We start from the raw sequence: 15,738 nt of genomic DNA, 5'->3' as shown, positions 1-15,738 counted from the left end.
AGGACAGTGAGTTAATGGAGAGGTAAAAGCAAGGCTGTGCTGTATTCACTCTACTACTCCAGCAAAATGAAGCACTTTTGAAGAACATTGTCTACACCACATTCTCCTTAATTAATGAAGTTAGTTCAGAACTGAGTAGTAAGCTGTAGCTTTTTTGCAACCCTGCTCCCAAAGCTGTTCTTGGAGAGCAATTTTATTACTGAGCTGAACATGTGTTGACTTAATAGAAGGAAAACCCAGAATCCATAACAGTTTCCAGCACGAGGAGGCTTTTTTTTGTTCTCCCAGTTTGGCTGAGATGTTTAGCTTTGCTGTCTGTGGGCGATAGCAGGGAGTGGGAGGGTGTGACTCTGCAGAGCTGGGAGAACAGAAGTTATGCATAGGTACGAGAGAGATTAACCAGGAGGTGTTGTTGTTCCCTGACAGTGGAGGAAATTTTCCTTCACCGTCATGACTTTTAGATTAAAAAAGGGTGGGGAATGGGCCTGCCTGAATTTGCATGGACTTAAGTAAGAACATCGTCATGGTAATGAAGTGCTTAGCTCTGCACTGAATGCTTTGGCTCAGCTCCTGTTGTTAAGCACTAACAACCCAGTATCACGCAAGACCTGGTTCTCCTGTGTTGCTTTCCTAGTCCTTTGCTTTTTTAAACTTTGTGCTTATTTGTACTGCAGGGCATCTCTAGATACATGGCTGTAATCAAATGTAAAAAAATTTGTCTACTATAAAGGCTCTCAAAGTAGGCCACTTCTGAAATCTATGAGAAAATTTTACTTTGGGTAGGTATGGAAGTTTAAACTTTTGAGGCAAAAACTTGTGAGACTGAGGAAAGCAGTCTCTAATGCATGTCAGTAACTTGAATTACTGTGTACTGGTGAAAAAAAGTCAAGTTTTATTAAGGGCAAATTACATCTAACCCCTATAATTTCCCCATTCATTGTACAGGACAACAATGTAACACCTTAGAAGTCAACTTCTGGCTCAGAGTTTTTAATTGAAACATTTTCTTTCTGTAGGTGCTGCATTGGTTCATCTCATGATTAGGCTTTATAAGCCATGATCTGCTTCATATCTAGAGAATGAAAAGCAGATTAGATTTCCGTATTTACGTGTGTGTGCCTGAAACATGTATGGATAGAGTGGTGACATAAAGGACACATGGAAGCACAGTTTCTGTAGTGAGAAAATGTTCTATTGCTCGCAAAATGTTCTTTTGCCTCGGTTGAGGAGGCTGAGTGATACACATTTAACCTTTTTTTTTTTTTTTTTGTAAAATCTGGAACAGATGAAAGGTCTGAGAAAGTCCATTCAGTTTTGGGTCGAGAGAGGTTCTCCTCCCTCTCTACTCTGCCCTGGTGAGACCACATCTGGAATATTGTGTCCAGTTCTGGGCCCTTCAGTTCAAGAAGGACAGGGAACTGCTGGACAGAGTCCAGTGCAGAGCCACTAAGATGATTAAGGGAGTGGAGCATCTCCCTTATGGGGAAAGAGCGAGAGAGCTGGGTCTCTCTAGCTTGGGGAAGAGGAGACTGAGGGGTGACGTCATTAATGTTTATAAATATATAAAGGGTGAGTGTCATGAGGATGGAGCCAGGCTCTCCTCGGTGACAACCAATGATAAGACAAGTGGCAATGGCTAGAAACAGGAACACAGGAGGTTCCATTTAAATTTGAGAAGAAACTTCTCCATGGTGAGCGTGATGGAGCACTGGAAGAGGTTGCCCAGGGAGGTTGTAGAGTCTTCTTCTCTGGAGACATTCAAAACCCACTTGGACACCTTCCTGTGTAACCTCATCTAGGTGTTCCTGCTCTGGTGGGGGATTGGACTTGATGATCTTTTGAGGCCTCTTCCAATCCCTTACATTCTGTGATTCAGGGCTGGGGCTGGAGAGGCGGTTTATAGACACTTGCATATCAGGCTAGACCTGAGATCCGTTTGTGAACAGCCATCCTCTGACATATGTCCTTTTTCTCCCCAACAAAAATGTCACTGAAAGGTTGGGGTAACTCTTGTTTGTTAAAGGTCTGTTAGCTATGGTACTGGCCTCAGGTTGCTTGTGTTGACATCTGCAGAGCAGTTACAATGCTTATAATTACCAGCACTTCCGTCAAGAGCAAGTTTTCCACCTTGGAGACATTCAAAATTCATCTGGACGTGGTCCTAGACAACTTGGCTCTAGATAGACCTGCTTGAGCAGGGTGCTGGACCAGATGACCTCCAGAGGTACCTTTCCACCTCAACCAGTCTGATTTGGTGACACTTACAAACCAGGCTCGTTGTCTATTTTCCTTTTCCTTGCAGAAGTGTTAAATGTGGGGAACTATGTACATAGTGGATGGAGATAAAAGGACAGTCAGAACTGAAGTCTGGTCCTGCATGCTCATCCTCTGATTGGAAACAATAATGGCTTACTTTCTCTTCCCATATAGCAATTAGTTACTAGCAAGAGATGAAAGCAGAACAAGATGAAGAAATCAGGGCACACTTTAAAGTTTCACTCTTCTTATGACTTCACCAAGTCAGGTCCAATGCCCAGAGAGAATAACTGGTGAAAAGCAAATCTTAAGCCACTAACTCTATTATACAAGTTAAATATCATTTTAATGTGTTCATTGTATGGGATTCTTTAATGGGTTATTCTGTGAAAATGAAGATATTAGCAATTATCTCTTATATACTTGATAAATTAAATTTGCTCTGGAAATTTGTCTGAGTTGATAATGCCCTGAGAACAAACAACACCCCACCATGGATTTGCTTCTTCCTCCTCCCTCTCTCTCCCTGCCAAGGGAACACTTCAATGTTACATTCTAAAAGAAATGTAAAAGATTATGTACTTGCAGAAGAGGTCTGCAGAAGCCTCCCTCTTTGAACACTCAGTGTAACTGAAAAACTTGGTTCTGAAATGTCATGGTAAAGAAAATTTATTCTTTGAGACTCTTTCATACACGCAAAAAAAAGGCAATCAAGGTTGCTTGTAGCTATACTTCAGTTTACCTACCCTCTATGCATTTCTTTGGTCTCCTTCATGTCTGTCTTCACTGACAACTTAAAGAAATCTGGCACACCTGAAGAGAAGACAGTTTCAAGTCGTCATTTCTTCTTTCAATACAGACACTTGAAGTGATTTTTAGGTCTCATGGAAAAAGATGTGTGTGTGTATGTGATTCTTATTCCTTTTAAAAATCTGTAGATATTACTGGGAGTTTGAATGACTGACCAGTCACAAGAACAAAATTCATAATGTGCTGTAATGACTAATCATACTAGATAATGAGTTAGTATTATGAACAGCAAGGTAAAATTTCAATAAATATCCAAAATCACATTAGAAAAGAAATAAAGTACTTCAATTTTTCTTAAGAATTAAACAGAATTCATCTGATAATTTTAATTTAAATAATAACTTCAACTAATCTATTAGCAGAATTAGTAAACCAGTTTCATTCAAGATCAAGATATTATATTTCTTACCTTTAAGAAATATATTATTATATAAATTTTATTTTAAACTAGCTTTCATAGCTCAGAGAAAATGACAGTCACCTCTACTATGAAACTAGGTTTGGTAGCAGAGGGGCTACAGGGATGGCTTCTGTGAGAATTGCTAGAACCTTCCCCCACGTCCAATAGAGGCAATGCCAGCCAGCTCCAAGATGGACCCACCACTGACCAAAGCTGAGCCCATCAGCCAAGGTGGTAGTGCGTCTGTGGTAACATATTTCATGAGGCAGGGAAAACTGCTGCGGAGCAGCAGCTGGAACAGAGGAGTGAGAATATGTGAGAGAAACAACCCTGCAGACACTAAGGTCAGTGAAAAAGGAGGGGCAGGAGGTGCTCCAGGAGCAGAGATCCCCCTGCAGCCCGTGGTGCAGCCCATGGTGAGGCCGGCTGTGCCCCTGCAGCCCAGGGAGGTCCATGGTGGAGCAAAGATCCACCTGCAGCCTATGTAGGACTCCACACTGGAGCAGATGGATTCCTGAAGGAGGATGTGACCCAGTGGGAAATGCACACTGGAGCAGCCTCCTGACAGAACCTGTGGACCCATGGAGAGAGGAGCCCTGGCTGGAGCAGGTTTGCTGGCAGGACTTGTGACCCCACAGGGGACCCAGGCTGGAGCAGTCTGTTCCTGAAGGACGGCACCCTGTAGAAAGGACCCACACTGGAGCAGTTTGTGAACAACTGCAGCCTGTGAAAAGGACCCACATTGGAGAAGTTTGTGGAGGACTGTCTACCATGGGAAAAGTACTTCCCTTGAGGAGGAAGGAGCAGCAGAGACAACATGTGATGAACTGACCACAACCCCCATTCCTCATCTCCCCATGCTGCTGAAGGGGAGGAGTTAGAGAAAATGGGGAGTCAAGTTGAGCTTGGGAAGAAGGGAGGGGTGGGAAGAGGGTTCTTTAAGATTTGCTTTTTATTTCTCCTTATCCTACTCTGACTGGATTGGTAATAAATTAATTTCACTGAATTGTGTCTGTTTTACCCACAATGGTAATTAGTGAGTGATCTCTCACTGTCCTTGACTGATGAACCTTTCGTTATATTTTCTCTGCCCTACCCAGCTGAGGAGGGGAGCGATAGAGCAGCCTGGTGGGTACCTGCTGTCCATCCAGCATCAACTCCCACCTCTGAAAACTATTTTTAAGTGTCAAATGATTTCTTAACTTTGGTATTTGAATATCTTTTTTTTTTTTTAATAGCTTAAATTAGTGTTTCCTGAAGTACTACTGGAAGAAACAATAGATATTTCACGGCCTTTTCTTTTTTTTAAGATCCTGTGAAATCTGATGAGCAAATCCTGTATGATAAGCTGATGAAGCTTCTAGATGAAGAAAACAAGATGCCAGACTTCCAAGGTAAATAACAAAATCATTTGCATAAAGAAAAATAAAACTCTTGATTCTGGATGTGGAAAGGAGGGTGGGCAATCCATCTGCTTGAACTCAGAAGCCAAAGGGATGTTGACTTTAACGTGAGCCTCTAAGATCTTTTTCCTCAAATGTTTTTGTTTTGAGTCATGTTTATGTGGTTCTAAGTGTAACTTAAATGGTGTGCTTTCTCTGGGCTGTTTCATTGCATGTTGAATTCCACCCACAGGAATGAAAACTGGCAATGGCACTGTTAATATACTAAAGCTAAAAATCTAAATCCTTATTTAAGCTTGTAAATGGGTGGGCCACAGTCAGATCCACTAGTTAGACAGTGTTTGAGGTTATCTACATTAGGATTTACAATAGCAGGCAAGTAAGAAAATTAATTCTATGGCTTTACTAGAAACAGCAAACTGATATTCCATCTACAGCAAAACAACAAAGTGTAGGAGAAGAGATTTCTTCACCTCAAGCCAACAGCCTTACTTTGACTTCACTTATTTTCACAGGTATTAACATCCACTTGATTCATGAGACCATTACTACCAGAGTCTTTACACAAGGTGCATGTGTGCTGTTCTCCTCTGCTTCATCTCAGGAGAAGTGGCATATTAACATGCCCCAGTTCTTAAAAGTGCCATAATGGGTATCAGAGCTAGTGCTGTGGGTGAATGCTCTGCCCCATCCCAATGGAATTTTTTATTTTTCTTGCCTTCAGTGAATAAAATCCAGAAAAGAACAGGGTTTTCCTGAGGAAATGAGGCTTGTGCCATCTCCACCTCTGTGTGTGTATCAGGCTGTATTTATTTCTGCCTGTGTTTCTCCCTCACAATTTTTGAAACTCTTGTCCTCTTCCAAACCATTTTGTTTTCTGACACGTCTCACAGGTCTGACTTCCCTACCAGCTTTATGGAAGTGGGCAGCTGAGCAGAGCAAACAAGCATTGCTAATGTCTTCACCGAAGGAAAAGCTAATATGGGAGTTTGACCCCTATTAAACACCAGAAAATCCACAGAAAACTAGGCTTCCTTTGGTTCCACTCTTACAGAACTGTTTATTTTCTTCATTTGACCACTGAGCAGAAAAATCACGTAGTCATACAGTCCTAATTAATAGATGATCCCCAAAGGAGAGGAAAGAACATGGCTCAGACTTTATATAATTCTATATTTAAAGCATTTTGTCGCTGAGTAACCTGTTAGTCACTCTTGTGGTACGTGTTAGATCAGATAAAGCAACTTAAAGGCAACATTTGTTGTTTGTTTTTTAGAGAAACATGTAGACTGTATATTTTTTTACTTAGGGATAAAATCTCTCAAACAATGTAAGTTTGTGATCTGTGCACATCTAAAATGATGCTAGGTGAATACCATAAATTTTTTTTTTCTATAATTTCATTCTTTGACTATAACTGAAAAATTGAAGTGCAATGTTTTGCAGCACTTTAGTTGTTTGAAAATGATGTGTGGGCCTTTGATGTACCTTTTTAGCTACAATTGATACACAGAGTCTTCTAGACCCAGGCAGCCAAAATGCATTTTCCATGTGGAGTTTATAGCTGCTTTATACATTCAAACCCGTGCTGAGGTGTAGTCTGTTGGTGAACCTATCCTTCAGATTCTCATCTCAGTGTTTAAACCACTGCTATCTGATGGACAAATGCAGGAGTAAATGAAGTTACGGGCAGCCAAACTAGTACCAGAGAGATTGTTTTGATTACAGCACAGCATATGCAAATACAGCCTGTGATAAAGAGAAGAAGCATTTAAACTACATGGAAAGTATGACTTGCAGTGTTAAGTACAGTCAAGGCAATGAAAAATTTGAGGCAGGCTAACAACCTGAAGAAGCCAGTTTTTAATTAATTTACTGATCTATCAATGAATTTCCTTGTAAATTTTAATGTCTTGACCCATATGTGCAAAGTAGTAACATTTTTAGCACTGTGGCTGCTTTTGTACAGTAAGGAGGTGGATGCTTTGTTTTTGTCAAGTGTTGTTCTGGGGCAGCAGCTCAAGCCTCTAACCTATGGGTCATTTTACATGAGGACCGATCTGGTGGTGACAGAGTTTCAGAGGTCTGTTTGCAAAGCTAGTGTGGAAGGAATAGACCAGCTGAACAACCCTGTTCTCTCCCTGTCTGCAGCTGAGGCAAATGAACATTTTTTCCAGCTGTGCTTAAATGAGCTTATGTATCTTTTAATCAAATATTTTTCAAATCTGAATCAGTTATTTCTCTCAAAAAGGCTTTTGAAAATGTTCTCTCTCTCTGCTTTTGTTCTTTTTCCATGAAACGTGCTAATGAGCCCAGTGTCTTCAACCAACGCTGAGTTCACTTGATATGATTCCTCACAAAAACAAAGAAAACAAAAAAAGAAAAAGTATATTTTAATGAATCACTGCATGGTCATCTTTGTGGACTGAATGTCTTTATTCCTTTTATTGAAATATATAAGGACTAGGATCCTGAGATGAGAATGTGCAGTCTTCCTAGGATGTAAACTTCCGCTGCTTCTGTGAAACAGTAGAGCAGCTGAATTATACCAGAAGAGCATATGGCCCTTTGTGTACAGCACAGCATTGATGGGAACAAGTGATGCTCCACCTTCTGCTGTTGGCACTTTTTCCTTTTCCAGCACTTCCTGGATTTTTCTCTCTCCTAGCCAAACCCTTAATGTTACAGTGAATTTAAATGTAAATATGGTTTTGTTTTTGCTGTTAATAGTTGTAGGTCAAATCACTTTTCATTAGGCTTGTAAGATGCTACATGAAGAGATTGTGTACCCTAAGGTAATGGTTTGGATTGTTTATATGTACTCTACACTTCCCCCAACAAGATTTTGAATTGTATCCTGTTGTAATTAGATAAAAAGCCACCCTATTTCCTGTGTGTTGGTGGCACTAAGGTGATTTAAGCACTTGGGAGGCTCAACAATTAAAGTCATTAAACAATGAGTAGTGAGCAAAACTGAAAATTTTAATAGCCCTAGTTTTATCTTTCCTTTTCTGGACTTCATTAGGGAATGAGAGACTTCAAAGGCAAGTGAGAAAAAAAAAGTATTTTAACTGCTTTCATGTCTTAGGATGGACAAAGAGAAAACCAAATAACTAGATATGGCAGTTTCTTGCAGAGAAAGGCACAGAAAACTATAAAAATGTGCACTTACACCCAGAAATATGAAGCAAGAAAGATAAAGTCAGCTGTGGACAACCTGATGTCTTTCATTTATTGGTGATCCTAACATGGAGGAATGAGCAAAAATAGTTGTCTTTATTATTTATGACCCAAACTAGTATTAGTACTATAGCAGATATCAATGAAGATCTATTTTTTATGTAGCATGGTGAATTAAACTGAACAAAAGACACAGCTTATCTTTATGTCTGACTTTATGAATGAGATTTATTTTCATTTATGTGCAGCATAACCCTTTGGTTCTGCACGTGCTACTGCAGTGAAATCAGGGGAATGATGTTGCTGAGGGCAGAAATGGACCCAATTAATTAGGCAGGAGCTGCCTGCACACACCTGGAGGAGGCATCTGATCCTCTGGGGTGAGTGGGGGGAAGATGAAATTCTGGGTGTGTCTCTGCCTTAAATTCCCTTTTGCAGTTATTCCTCCTCTTCCTCAGGAGTGAAAGCCAAAGTCATTCCAAATCCCAATTCTTTTAAGATTTACAAGAGAATGAAGTGACTGTCATAATGCAGGGAATTCCTTTTTAGAGTTATTTAAGGAACAAACTGCACAAGCTGGATTTATCCCTGTATGCAGATGTTGCTTTTGAGGAGAGTTTCCTGGTAATGGCACTCAGAACCTGACAGTTATTCTAATGCTGTTATTTATTACTGTTTGTTTTATTGTATGAATTGTTGTCTTAAAATGTTGGTGGGCCAAAAATGTGCACTGAGAAGGTACTAACCAGTGAATGAACTCTCACTTGCTAAGAGATAATATGCCACTTTTGTTTCAAGCAGCCCATGTCACCAGTGAAGATTTTCCAGACTCTGTGATGCCTGTCAGCTCCTGTAAAGCACATGACCTTCACAAGGAGCTTGAAGATGAAGTGATTCCTTCATATATTGAACAGTTTGAGAGAGATGTTCAGGATGACATAATTCTGCTTGGCAGCTTTTCACTGGAGCAGGTCAGAGTTAAGAACTATAAGACAATTTTATCACTTGCTTCATAACATGATGCTGGCTTGTTAACCTCATACACCCCAATTCTATTTCACTGTCTGGTGATACATATATTGAAAGGAGAAGAGATAACCCATTTCATTGGCTTGCTTTATGTGACTGGCACTTTTCTAAGCTAACAGCAGGACCTTTATCTTTGTCTCCATTTCAAAGTGAATAAAAATAGATTGCCTTGGTTGCTTTTTTCTTAAATACTAGAGTGTCTCCGACTGCTACATAGCAAATATTGCAACTGAGTTTCAATCAAGAGCATAAGCTGAGGACATCTCTCCCTGATAGATTTAACAGAGGTTTATTCATCTATCAATGTGCAAGCTCAGACTGAAACCCAGGAAGGATTTATGTAGCAACATTGATTGTACAGTGGATAAGATCATTCCCAAATTATAAATTTGTGTTTTGTTTTTGCAGAGTGACAAAGTTTCCTATGGCTTTCTTTTTGTCACTTCATAGTCTAAAGATATAATGTTGGGTTCACGTTGACAAAAGCATGAGTTTTTAGGCCTGAAATGATACTTATGGGCACCTAACTACCATTTGTCCCTTTGAAGAATCTCATACCAAGAGTAGCAGACAGGAAAAGAGATTAATTGATGAATCTATCATTTTTAATTAGCAACATGAGAACAGCACACTGGCTCTAATGGGCTTAAAATAGGTTATCCAGTGAGTAATGGTGATCTAAGCTTTCTTTTATTTTCAGAGGAAATTTTTAGAATTTTTTCATTGCAGGACTAAACCTCTTCATTGATTCCTGCATGTTGGCAAGGGACACAACTCCCTTCCTTGCCGCTTCACTCTAAATACTTGTGTAGCTGGCTTCTTTGTGGCTATATGCCTCATGCATAGAAGATAGGTTGGAAAATATTCAGAGAAGATGACATGACAGGGAAACATGAGGGACAAAGTCTCAGATGATACTTAGAGCATCATCTGCCTCAGGTGACTGATGGAGTAGGAACTTTGAAACAAGTAAACAAAGAGTGCTGCACCTTTCCAGAAGACTTCATAGTATGTTGAGAGTTTATACTTTAAGTTTGGGGTTTTTCAGGTGCCTCCAGAGATTTATGAGGTTCTGTGACACCTGGAGGAACACAATAGTGAAACCTGAAGGGACACAATAGATTTGTCAATCCTTTGTTTTCCCTTCCTCTCCACATGGTCACTGGGAGACTGATAATTTTAGATTATTTTTGGTGGTGTTCAGCAAAACTTGTTTCCTAGACAGGAATAAGCTCTCTGGTCATTCCAAAACAACATTCTGCTTTTTAACTGACAACTGCATATGTGAATCCACATATAATGTAATACAGTATTGCATTTCTGCCTTATTTTATCCTAAAAAAGAAAATCCTCATTTAATGTGATTGATTGAACTGGTCGAACATGAGCTTAAAGATAGGGAATCTATACTTTATACTTCACAGAAGAGGTCTTTAATGCCCATGTTTTCTGTTCCTTTCTCCCACATGTCTCTAACTTCAGTTGCCCATGCCCTGTTTAGGAATTCATGGTACCAGCTGTCACATCTGCACCTTGCAATGCAGGGAATAACAGGAGCATTGCTGTAAAATCTGTATTATCTTCTAGAGAGAAACGGTGCATTGAACCACTCTGAACAGAAAACAGAATGTGACATTGGAAGTAGGGGCTGTAAACGTGCACCTCTTATGTCATACTGGTATTCAAAGACATCTAACAATACTGTGAGCATGCTTTTTCTTATTTAGTTAACTTTCTCTATTATTTAATGGACCATCTTTACTCTTTGATCTGTGGATATACGCCTGCAGCACTGCAGTGTTGATGCTGTTATGCAGCAGCTACAGGTTCAGTGTTAGACTTGCTGCTGTGGTCTTCAGAATTTGTTACTGCCATCTTTGGGATCCTTCCAGGTTTTGTTGTTTGGGTGTACATTTATTGACTTGAAAAGGTCTTTAATTTGCTGCATGACATTTACTTCTTTTTCAGAAAAAAAAAAACCCTTTCCTTCCTTCTGCAAGTTTAGTGAGTAGCAGATGTACTTTAGCCAGCATAATTTATGATTAGTTAATTTAATCTTCTATAATGACATAAAGTGAGCCTGAAACAAGCTTCTATCAATTTTGCCGTTAGAGGTAACATAATATTTTCAAATGTCTACCAAACTGAGTAATTAACCCTCAGGCTGAGTGAAAGAGTCTAATAGACATCTCTCTCGCATTCCTTTGCTTTGACAAAATGAAAACAAAACATGGGAGCCCAAGGGTTAAAAATAGCAAGTGAGAATTTACAGTACGTGAGACTGGTTTTGTAGCTGAGTTTCAGAAACACACTTGAGTTGCTGCTGTTTCTTTTGAGACTGCCAAACATTCTCTCCAATGAGACATCGGGTTTGCACTAGAGCTTTGCTGGCAGCACTGGCACGAAGAAGACGGCTATTTATTAACTATCTATTCCTTAGTTCATTGCTTTGTTTCTCTGCTTTGTACCTTTACAGTAAGTGGATTGCTTTCGTTTAAACGGCAGCTCAATATACGAGATCACCATGATTAAATGTTTTTGAAAGAGCAGATGTACTTTCCAAAATAATAATAATTAAAATGTTTGTGCCAGATTTCAGCTCTGGATATTTAAGTTATGTCATTACTTCATGTTCTGTTTTGTAAATGTAAAAGCTGACAGTTGAGGTTGGCAAGAAATACATAAGGGACATCTGATAGATTCTTGTAAAAAAAAAAGGCATTAAGCAGATGTCAATGTTCTGTTAACAAACACATTAAAAAAATGTTAAATTGGGAAACAGTCCTTTTCCCTGCAGTCTACCTTTTAGGCCTAAAGACTTCAAAAACTGCAATGACATTTGCTTTTAATAAAGAAAAATAAACTCTCTCAAGAGAAAATCATAACTTAGGGACTGTGTGTGGTGGAAGCTGAGCAGGTACAACCAAGGCAGGGCATGCAGAATGCAGCAGAAAACCATCTGTCATGACACAAATCAGGGACACACACTCATGGGCAGAACTTGATCTTGCAGAGTAGAAAAACATGCAAGGAAAGACCTGACGTGATACTGGCTTAACGTGTCTGATTAAAGGCAAGATGCTTTCTAAAGATGAGAGACTCTGCAGAGGATGAAGCAAACAGTGATGATTAGGGTGGGATTGCACTTGATGGGTCTTTGGCAATATAATCTTGACAGTCTTTAATTCAAATGCTATGGAAAAGTATCAGCTCTAGGATTTCCAGCTGTTTCTGAACTGAGACAATAAAAGTGATTACTTGGCTTCATATGGGTTCTCTGAGAATAAATTATTAGCGGGGCAATTTTAAGGATCAAATACTGTCCCAGAAGTCAAGAACATCTTTCCTGCTTGGTCATCTTCCTGCAATTTGGTCAGCACTCTTAACTAAACGTAATTTGTTCACAACCTCTGTCCCTCTATGGTGCTACAGTTTGTTCTGTGTGCTGGGCTTGACAGCTTGCAGGACTTGGTCGTTACAATTATAATAATCGGTTTTGATCCATGACCTCCATGAGAATTACTCAAGAGCCTCTGAAAGTAAAGTGCAAGTTTTGCTTTTCAGTACCAGCAGCTGAGTTATAGTAGTAAGAAATGAGCTATTTGTTGCAGGTGGATAGTAATAAAATGTTACCTTTCATCAAGAGATTTACCTTTTGGTTAAACAAAGGTTAATGCCTCTGGGCATTAGATCTAATATTCTTACAGAGTCAATATCATCACTGCTCTGACTCCTTGCCAAGTCACAGAGAGATCAATTTATATGATGATGGAGTGATCAGCTTTTCTTTGGTTAATGTTGGATAACACGTGGGTAAAATTTGGTACTATGTGAGATGATGACAAATCTACCCTCCAACCAGGAATTTCATTAATGGGATCACACTTCAGTCTTACAAAACACAAATGCACATTCACTTGCCTGCTCTGTCTCATTGGATAATACTGTAGTTTATATCCTGATGGTACCTGAAGACCTCCCCTCATCAAAGCCACAGCCTACTAAGCATTGTATAATCCTGTGTGATTGCTCTTTGTTAATGCAATACTTGTGTGAATAAGTGCACCTAAGAGCAATGCAGAATTGAAGATGACCTTTCCTCAGCCGAAACCTGGCTACTCCTTTTTGACATTTGCCAAGATTTGAAATGACTGTGATGTTCAAATGAGTAATTTTTTTGTTTCGTTTTACTCAGCGTTGCAGATCAAGTATACAAAAGCTGGCAATGTCTCTTTTACACCATGTCTTAAAAGTGAGTGACTTTACTATAGGTGAGCTACGTATATGCTATACTCATTATCTGAGTGTTAAAGCATCTCTACAGCCTGTTAGTATAACGGTTTTTATTTCATTTGTATGCTGTAGTAGGAATTATGGGCCCTTACATGTTACAGAGGAAGAACAAGGCTATAGACAGAAATCTGCACTTGTCAGAAGGGCTTAGTACCTAACTTCCTTTTGAAAGCTGTCAATAGGCCAAGCTCTTGGAATTCATTATAGTCCTGCCAGGTAGACTGCTCCTGGACTGATGAAAAAACATTTAACTGAAATCCATGTTTGAGGGGAAAAAACACAAGGTGAACTTCCCAAAACCTGGGGTATTAGGCTTCCGGCCCTTGGACTTCTGATGTCCTGCCTAGTGAGTGTCCATGGTCCTCAGATGTGGGTCAGCACCCACCCAGCAAACCCAAAGTCTGACCAAGATGCCAGTATATGGACTTCTCTCCCCATAGACTGGCAATCTGAGATTTCTAAGTATCTTTATTATATCAGGCTTCCTCAGGAAAGCCTGGAAACCCTCCTGATTTCCAAGGTTTCTCCTCATTTCTCCTGGACACTCAGATATGCGCACTTTTTTTTTTTTTAGAGGTGGGAGGGATAGACGTGGGAACATGGAAATGAACATCAAAATAAGCAGAGCTATGGAAAAGGTGTTTCATATGTTTGTAAAACGTCTGTCACAATACCCTTAACATATATAGCTGCTCTTTTTAAGTCTCTTTTGATTGCTTTGTTCAGTAGCTGTGTGGATTTTAAGTCAAGTAAATATTGAGAGGGAAGTAATGAAAATCTTCTACAATTCTTATATTTTCATCTAAAAAGTGTTCTCTTAGCTTTTACTGTGTTCATTAATTCTTTAAGATCAGAAGGGCAATTAAACAATGAAAGCAATTCTTGATATTCTATTGAGCTGGAACAATGAATTCTACTGCTACTGTAAATGATGATACTGCATTTGCTGCTGCTTAAGGTAATCTGACTGGTCAGCTCTCTGGCTCATACTAATACATATTCTGGTAAGGAAGTCTATTTCTATGCTTCAATAAACAGGGACAATTGGAGAGACTCTTCAAAAGAATCAGGGATTGCCAAGTTCTGTTGAAGTATAAGTGGCTTCACCAAATACTGGCCACCTGTTAAAAGAAGCAGAACTCACGAAAATTGTGAAGGAAAGAGTGAGCATTACTGAAATATAGAGGTATGAATGTGCAAACAGAAAATTTTTCCCCTGGGGAGGTTTTATTTGTATATTTGATACACTTGGAGCCAAACTGTAGTCACAGGTGTAGCTAAGTCTACTATTAGTTAACTTCTAAGACAGGACACTCCTTAGCAGCATTAATAGAATACCCAGGTTTTTGGAGCTACAGATAGACAAATTGCTCTAAATGTTGTAACTTTTTTTGTTTCTGCAGCTTTATAGTACAGCTGAATTAGTCATGAGGAATCTGTGCTGGATGTTGCTTTTGAGCTTTACTTCATAAAACAGGCTAGTTCAGTTGGGGAAGGATTGGACTACTGGAGACTGTCTAGTCCAAATTAGGCTAACTTTGAGGTATACTGGGCTTCCATACGTGGTCTGTAATCTGAGTTTTGAAGGGAATTGTTCACACCATTTTGTTGATGTGACACATAACCAGGTCATCTGTAAATTGAGAGGTGTAGAAATACCGGGAAAGACAGTCCGATTGCATTGCACACATGCTTCCTTGCTTAGTAGAAAGGTGGGAAATCATCACTGTTGCTCAACCTGCTGGAAATCTGTTAGCACAGTCAGTTTCTCACTACTGTGCTAGACCCTTAGACGATCCAAAGCTTTCAGTATTAGGTGGTTACAATGAGAAAATATACTAAAGTGCATACGCTCACTCAATGATGTGTCTGTGTAGTGTGATGTTATGATACAATTGCTCATGTCAGCATTCACATCGGAAAAGGAGGGCTTACATTTCAGCTGAAAATGTGAAACAATTTTCGTGTTTAACTTTCATCAGAAGAGAGCTGGAGTAGGACGCGAGCTTGCAGGAAAAGCCCTGTTCTCTCCACAGAAGAATCATCAGGCATGGCGACTTGTTATTTCCACTGTTGTATTTAAAACAATAATATAGTAAACTGTACTTAAAGCATTGTTTGCCTCTGTATTTTTTATATACTAATTGTAAGTGAATATATCTTTTAATTATAAAGTGTTCAAGTGTATGTCTGCACACTTGAAACAGAAGATGATGTGAAAGTCAGTACAAATGAAAGTTATGGCATAAAGCCAAAACCTGTGCTTTTAGATTACAATTATTGAGACAAATTTGTGAGGCAATGCTTTATTGACAGCCAGAAAAAAGAATGGGGAAAGAAGGGATATACTGTAACCTCAGACCTAAG

The 15,738-nt window shown here is 39.4% G+C and overlaps 1 protein-coding gene across 1 annotated transcript in view; it reads left to right on the top strand.

Moving 5' to 3' along the window:
* The window catches only part of LOC136097754 (uncharacterized), a 190,710-nt gene that overhangs the window by 41,942 nt on the left and 133,030 nt on the right, over positions 1 to 15,738 (top strand). Inside the window, exons 8-9 of the mRNA XM_071805503.1 lie at positions 4,777 to 4,860; positions 8,848 to 9,020. Of these exons, the coding sequence (XP_071661604.1) occupies positions 4,777 to 4,860; positions 8,848 to 9,020 (257 nt within the window). The remainder of the gene's footprint in view (positions 1 to 4,776; positions 4,861 to 8,847; positions 9,021 to 15,738) is intronic.

This window comes from Patagioenas fasciata, chromosome 2, assembly GCF_037038585.1.
Source record: "Patagioenas fasciata isolate bPatFas1 chromosome 2, bPatFas1.hap1, whole genome shotgun sequence".
In the NCBI taxonomy this organism is placed as follows: Eukaryota; Metazoa; Chordata; class Aves; order Columbiformes; family Columbidae; genus Patagioenas; species Patagioenas fasciata.
Note: the sequence above shows the minus strand (reverse complement) of the source record. Positions and strands in the feature narration are given on the sequence as shown.